Raw genomic sequence first — 6,625 nt, 5'->3', positions numbered from 1 at the left:
GTGTCTGGGCGCTTATCTTGAGTAAGGCTCGCGCCTACACGTGTAGCTGCGTATCTTGAGATGAGCGCCCACGCTTGTGGCGCCTATCTTAGCTCGTACTCGCGGTGTCGGCGTGGGTGCGTGGCGGTCAGCATACGCTCCCACACATGCAGACGCGAATATTAGTCAATATGAGCGCTCACACGTGCAGGCGCGTATGTTGACATACGCACCTGCGCATATGGCGCTCAAAAGTGAATAGTTTTGGGTGATACGCGCTCATTTCGCCTGTGTCATCTGTCCCTGGCTTGCTGGGTGCTTTATGGCGGATCTCCTTGATGCCGCGGAGGATGATGCCGGCGCCGAGGTGCCCGCGGCGGCCGGGTAGCGAAGCGTTCAAACCACATGGCGGTCAGCAACATCGAGTGGAAAGATGTGGCGACGGTCGTCGAGCCAGCCGTGGCCAAGTGTCTCGACCCCGGCCTGCGCGAGAGGAGGACTTGCTTGACGGAGGAGGCCGCACCTTCTTTGTCGTCCGCAAGCGCCCCGAGGGGGCCGCCGTGAAGTATTGGCGCTCATCTCAAGATACGCAGCTACACGTGTAGGCGCGAGCCTTACTCAAGATAAGCGCCCAGACACGAAGACGCGTATCTATCTGGGCTACCTGGACGCAGACGCGCATCCTCATGCGTGGGCGCTCATCTTAGTTAATACTCGCGTCCACACATGCAGGTGCGTATATGGGCTCGGTGCACATGAGCACTCACTCTTGTAGCATGCAGCACACAGACTGCATGGGTTTGCCTCTGCATAGACGGGCTGATTCTACATTCCGTATTTCTCTGAAAATGCAGAATGCAGTTGCAGAATGCAGACTGCAGAACCCAGCCCAAAATGTTTACTCTGTATGTGCAGCATGCAGAATGCAGGATGCAGGATGCAGAATCGTCCCCAAAATGGATTCTTCTGCATGGTGCAGGATGCAGGATGCAGAATGCAGGATGCAAAATCAGACCCAAAGAGTTTGTCTGTGGTGGTGGGTTGTAGTCATACTACGTGGTTACAACCACGCGCCCCTCAGGAGCTTAAGGTAGAGTGTAGCGTCCGAGACGCCTCGGTGCCTCCCACCGGCGTGAGACCATCCGGATCTACCCAGTGCGTCCTCCGGACGGGCTGGTCCCCGCGATGGCCCACGGTCCTCCGTCGCCTGGTCGAACCCCCTGCCTCCCGGTTGACCCCCCAGGGTCCTCGTACTCGACCATTAAATAAGCTCAAAGGTCCACCACAGCCACCACCCTCCGCCTCCACTGTCGAGCCGCTATCGCTGCCGCCCGCGACGCCGCCCGCCGCGTCAGATGCCCGCGACGCCCGCGGCGAGTCGAGTCGGAGAGCCGAGCCGCACCAGCAGCAGCATCTGCACCAGCAGCAGCACCACCAGCAGCAGCAGCAGCAGCAGCAGAGAGAGGCGCCAATTTTGAGGTTGCCCGAGACAGCCTTTTGATGGCCCCGCGTTGTAGCCCCGGTGCCGGCGCCTCACATCTCAGCATCCAGGGGCCGGTTCCGCCGCGCAGTCGAGCAGCAGGAGCTCGGGCACAACTTTGTCGACAAAGAGCTTGAGCAAAATTTCGGCGAAGAAGCGTCACCGGCGGCACGCCGGGATGAATCCGCACCGATCCCATTGTTCAGCACCGCGACGGCGAGCCGCCGCGGGCCCACAGGAGGGCTCGGAGCCGCGGCACCGGTCCGCGCCGCCAGCGGGGCGAGAGCACCAGCCTACAACCTGCCCGGCCGACATGGCCAGTTGCGACGGCACACACACACACACACACAAAGAAAGAAAGAAAGAAAACACACAACCCAAGGGAGGGATGGGAGAACGGCACGCCGCCACCACACAGGGATTTTAAGGAGAGGAGTGTGGTGCGCTAGCCGTCGCCCACCCTGGCTGGGGAGTCTGCCTCTTCGTATCTCTTTTCGCAGTCTCTCGCCGCTTCTCACACACAAAGAAAGAAAGAAAGAAAACAGACAACCCAAGGGAGGGATGGGGAGGACGGCACGCCGCCACCACACAGGGATTTTAAGGAGAGGTGTGTGGTGCGCTATCCGTCGCCCACCCTAGGGAGTCTGCCTCTTCCTATCTCTCTTCGCAGTCTCTCGCCGATTCTCGCTGCAACCTTCATGCCACCTCGCGGTCGTCCCACCCTCGTCGTTCTCTCCCTTGTCACTTCCTCCTCTGACGCGTTGTTCTCTTCTGCCTCGTCCTGCGACGCCGCCACCTGCCGGTCCCTTGTTCTCGCGGCTTCTTTCGCCTGTCGGCGCAACTCCGTCCTCCTCGCGGCGTATCCTGGCCCCTCGAGTCTATCGAGCTCCCCTCGCGCAAGGACAACATTTCTGACTCCCACTCCGATCATTTGCCTACAGGTCATGTTGTTGCTCAGGTCCACTCTCTCTTCGAACACTCGTGCCTCTACGGATGATGCCGGCGCTGGGTTCCCCTTCGGATGGATCGTGACATCTGACAACTGGAATGAATGTGCATGTGCACCGCTCGTTTTCTTATGTAACTTCCGGGACTTGACGGCTGATCGGAACGTCTGGTCGCCGTCCCTCGCATCGGCCATGCTCGGCCTCCGGCTCGTGAGCTCCGTCGCCACCATGCTCGTGGCCACAATGCTTGGTCTCCGGTCGACGGACGAGGTAGCTCTCACTGGGCCAAAGGTTGAGCTGAGGAAATTCGCACGGCGCTTCTCGTCGAGCGTCAAGGTGAACGGTGACATCGATGTCCGCAGATTTGTGTCTGCCGGGGAGGAGTTCTCTCACGCGGTCGAGCGGTTCGGCGACTTTACCAGGAGAGGCGTCGTTGACGCGCGGAAGAACCTGAAGCGAGTCGAGAAGGCCGCAGGCGGCCGGGTAGTATCGATGCAGGTGCTGCTGCGGGACGAGCTGCGTCGCGGCTCGCGGCACCCGAACGGGGGGCCAGCGCGGTCTACGGGGGCGGAGGCGCTGCTCTGGTCGCGGCTGTCGGTCTCGTTTTGGGTCGAGATCTTCAAGGAGCACCTGCGGGGCAAGACGTCGCTGCCCGATGCGACGCGGAGCGGGTTTGAGCGCTCGCTCGCCCGGTACCTCGACCGCTTCTCCCGCGCCGCCTTTGCCGCCGGGCTGCGGCAGAGCACCCCCGACTGGGAGGAGGTGCGCCGGCATACGCACCTCGGCTGCGAGAACGGGCAGTGCTCGGACGAGACTCTGGCGGCGGAGCTGAAGGCGTTCGTGCGCGAGGTGGAGCCGGTGCTCGACCGCATGGCGCGGCTGCAGAAGCAGGTCGGCCTGGAGGACCCGCGCACCCCGTAGCTGCTTGCTGCCCCGCCGGCAGTCACCTCGCCTGAGACGGGCCTGTAATATGCTGTACCTCTCCTTTCACGCTGCGCCACGGCCAGCAGGCCCGGCCCCTGCGCCGCCCTGCGCCAAACACACGACAGGCAGAGGACGAGACGAACCCGTGGCGCGGGAACGGGGTTTGCTTATTTATGTACATGCCGGACACCAAGATTAGGTTCGGTCTGTCAGGTCTTTTCTTATATTTGATTGAAAAAATCTTTTTCGAGGTCTACCCGTCATGCGGCAGGTCTCGCTTGCCGCCTGGCTCGCTGCCACCGCGGTGGGTCACCAAGGCCTGTGCCATTTGTCACTCTGACACGCTAATCTTGAAAACGTCTCCAACGGAGCTCCGTGTTGCTTCCAGCGCCCTCCCCCGCGCTCCCTGCGGCAATGGCCGATGATCCTAGTATGAGAGGTCATCTGGCTACTGAGCCCTGGTGTCGAGGTGTCGAGGCCCGGTGTCGAGGGTGTCGAGCTGCTGTCGAGGGATAGAGGTGTCGAGGCCTGTCGAGGCCTGTCGAGGCCTGTCGAGGCCTGTCGAGGCTGAAACCATGCTTGTCCGTGTCGAGGAGTGTCGAGGGGTGTCGAGGGGTGTCGAGGGTGTCGAGGGTGTCGAGGGTGTCGAGCGGGTGTCGAGCGGGTGTCGAGCGGGTGTCGAGTGTTGTCAAGAGGCGTCTGAGGTATCGAGGTGTCCAAGGTGGCAGGTGGATGCAGTTGCAGCCCATCAACATACAACAAAAGTTGGGCAGCAGTTCTGCAGTTGCAAAGCTGTTTCATCCCTTAGTTGCAGCCTCAGTTGCACCCTGTTGATGTAGCACAACCTGAGCACAACCAGTATACTCTCTGTGGACATTTGAGGACATCAAGTGCCGGGAGTCATTGCCACTGTGCACCAAGGTGCTGTGCAGGCGCAGCACCGCAGCAGCGTCGCTGCTGCAGCAGCGTCGCTGCTGCAGCGTCACCGGCGCACAAAGCGCAACTGACCACAGCGCTCATGGCACAAGGCTGGTGCCATGAGTCAGTGGACATTGCCACTGCACAAGGTGCTGTCCAGCAGCTAAGGGCTACAGTACCCCATCGCAGCAGCGTCGCCGCCGCTGCAGCGTCGCCGTTGCAGCGTCGCCAGTGCACAAAGCGCAATGGACCACAGGTCTGCACTCATGGCACAAGCTCACTGGTGTGAGGATTCATTGCCACTGTACAAGGTGCTGTGCAGCACCTTAGGGCTACCTGAGTACTGCCATGTTTGCTGCATCAACAGGGGTGCAACTGAGCTGCAACTTGAGCTAGAACTTGAGAGGCTGCTCAGGGATGAAAGTACTGCCAGCCAAGTTTGATTGCTGCTGCAACCCTGATTTCTAACTCTGTGACTCCAATGGGTCTACGTCTCTGCTGTGTTAGGATCATCAGCGGTGTCGAGCGGTGTCGAGCGGTGTCGAGCGGTGTCGAGGGGTGTCGAGGGGTGTCGAGGGGTGTCGAGGTGTCGAGTTTGGCACCTTGACACGGACGAGCATGGTTTCAGCCTAGATGGTGTCGAGGGGTGTCGAGGGGTGTCGAGGGGTGTCGAGTTTGTCGAGTTGGCATGGGTTGTCGAGGTGTCGAGTCGGTGTCGAGGTTTGGTGTCGAGGTGTCGAGGCCAGGGCTCAGTCTGGCTACCGCGATAGCGACCCAACTCGTCGACATCGTCCGATGATGGTGCCTCAAAGTCAGCCTTCGGAGGCTATCGTGGGGTCGAGCCGGCAGTAGCCGTGACATGTGGTTCCACCACCCCTCGTAGGCTTTGCCTCTGATCGCCACCGTTCCCAGGCTGCCTAATGGGATGGAAAGGAAGGCTCGGCGAGCGTATAGAAGCGTGCTCGACCTCGTCGTGGCAGCCTGCACGGCAGCGCTGGCAGGCGCGATGAGCGTCGTGCCACCTGACCCGAGACGGGTCGCAGGCGTCGTACCGAGCGCGTCGAGACCGTGTCCTGATGTGATCTGCACGGGTAAATCACGTCGGCGTCAAAGGAGCGACGTGCGACCTGTCAGAGCTTGATCTCCGATCTCAGCGGCGTCGAGTCATCTCCGGCGCGCGACAAAGGTACATCCACAGGACGCGCAGAGGCAGCTGCGACCCCTCCGAGGGTCGCCCCCCCTTGCCCCACCACTTTGTGTGTGTGGAGAAATTTACCTTACCTTACGCTTACCTTACCTTTATCTACTATCTAGTCGTGTCACGTGTGAAGGAACCTGAGAACCGGCTCAGGCCATAGTCGAGTGGAGTCGCATACGGCGAGGGAATGGCGAGCACGGAGTAACATTGGCCGTGCCCATGCTGGCCACGGAGCCGGAACGGAGGCATCTCTGCTGGTACTGGCACATCGCTCAATCTTGCTTCAACCTCAACCGATCGATAGCTGAGGTAGGCCTTCTCCGAAGCACTTCCGACCGTTCCTTGCGCAGTTTGGCCATGCCCTCCTTGTACTCCTCTCTGATGAACGCGATCTCCCTCTCGTCCGCCTCGAGGGCCTTTCTGTCCTCCGACATCTCCTCCGCAAGTCTCTCTGGCGACTCGACGTTTGTCGCCAGCGCCAGCCGGTTCTCTTGCGCCGCGCTAAGCCGTCGGAGCTCCGCCGCCTCCATCTCCTCCGCCCGTTTGATCTTGCGCATCTCATCAAGCAACTCCCGCTCCTTGCGCTCATCGATCTTGCTTTCCCGGCCGGCAGCCCTCAGTGTCGACGCGACAGAGGCGGTGTCCGCGGCGCTCGCGGATAGATGCCACGCCAGCAGCGGCGACACCGCAGCAGAAGTTGCGAGCACTGCACGCCGCGTGACAGCTGTGGCCGCTGGGCGCGAGTGCGCGCTCAGCATGGGAGCGAGTAGAAGCACCGCTGGTGCCATGCGAAAATTCAAGCGGGCGTCACGTTGATTCGTCTCAGTCTCACGTGAATTCGTCCTTGTCTCACTCTCAGCGTCTCAGCGGTGTCTCAATAGATCCATCACTCCGTCTCACTTCCGTCTCTCCTTCCTGCCGTCTCAGCGGTGTCTCAATAGATCCATCACTCCGTCTCACTTCCGTCTCACCGCAGTCTCTTCCTGCCTTCTCGTCCGTCTCAAGCGCGACAGGCTCCCGAGAGTGCCCGAGAGCGCCCGAGAGCGCCCGAGAGTGCCCAGATTGCCCGAGAGTACCCGTGCAACGTCGTGATGTGGTCGGGGCAGTGGGAGGCGCCCGAGAATACCCGAGATTGCCCGAGGTTGCGTGCTTGGGCTCCTGCCACTGCCCCGAGGTGAC

General features: G+C 61.1%; 1 protein-coding gene across 1 annotated transcript; it reads left to right on the top strand.

Annotated features, from left to right (window-relative positions):
• Positions 1–2,598: 2,598 nt before the first annotated feature.
• EMIHUDRAFT_243937 (hypothetical protein) lies at positions 2,599–3,327 on the top strand (the record flags this gene model as incomplete). Its single annotated transcript, XM_005769964.1, has 1 exon — positions 2,599–3,327. One exon carries the CDS (start codon positions 2,599–2,601, stop codon positions 3,325–3,327), a length of 729 nt encoding a protein of 242 aa, XP_005770021.1.
• Between the last annotated feature and the right edge of the window lie 3,298 nt (positions 3,328–6,625).

The sequence above is a fragment of the Emiliania huxleyi genome, assembly GCF_000372725.1.
Source record: "Emiliania huxleyi CCMP1516 unplaced genomic scaffold EMIHUscaffold_404, whole genome shotgun sequence".
NCBI classification, from domain to species: Eukaryota; Haptophyta; order Isochrysidales; family Noelaerhabdaceae; genus Emiliania; species Emiliania huxleyi.
Note: the sequence above shows the minus strand (reverse complement) of the source record. Positions and strands in the feature narration are given on the sequence as shown.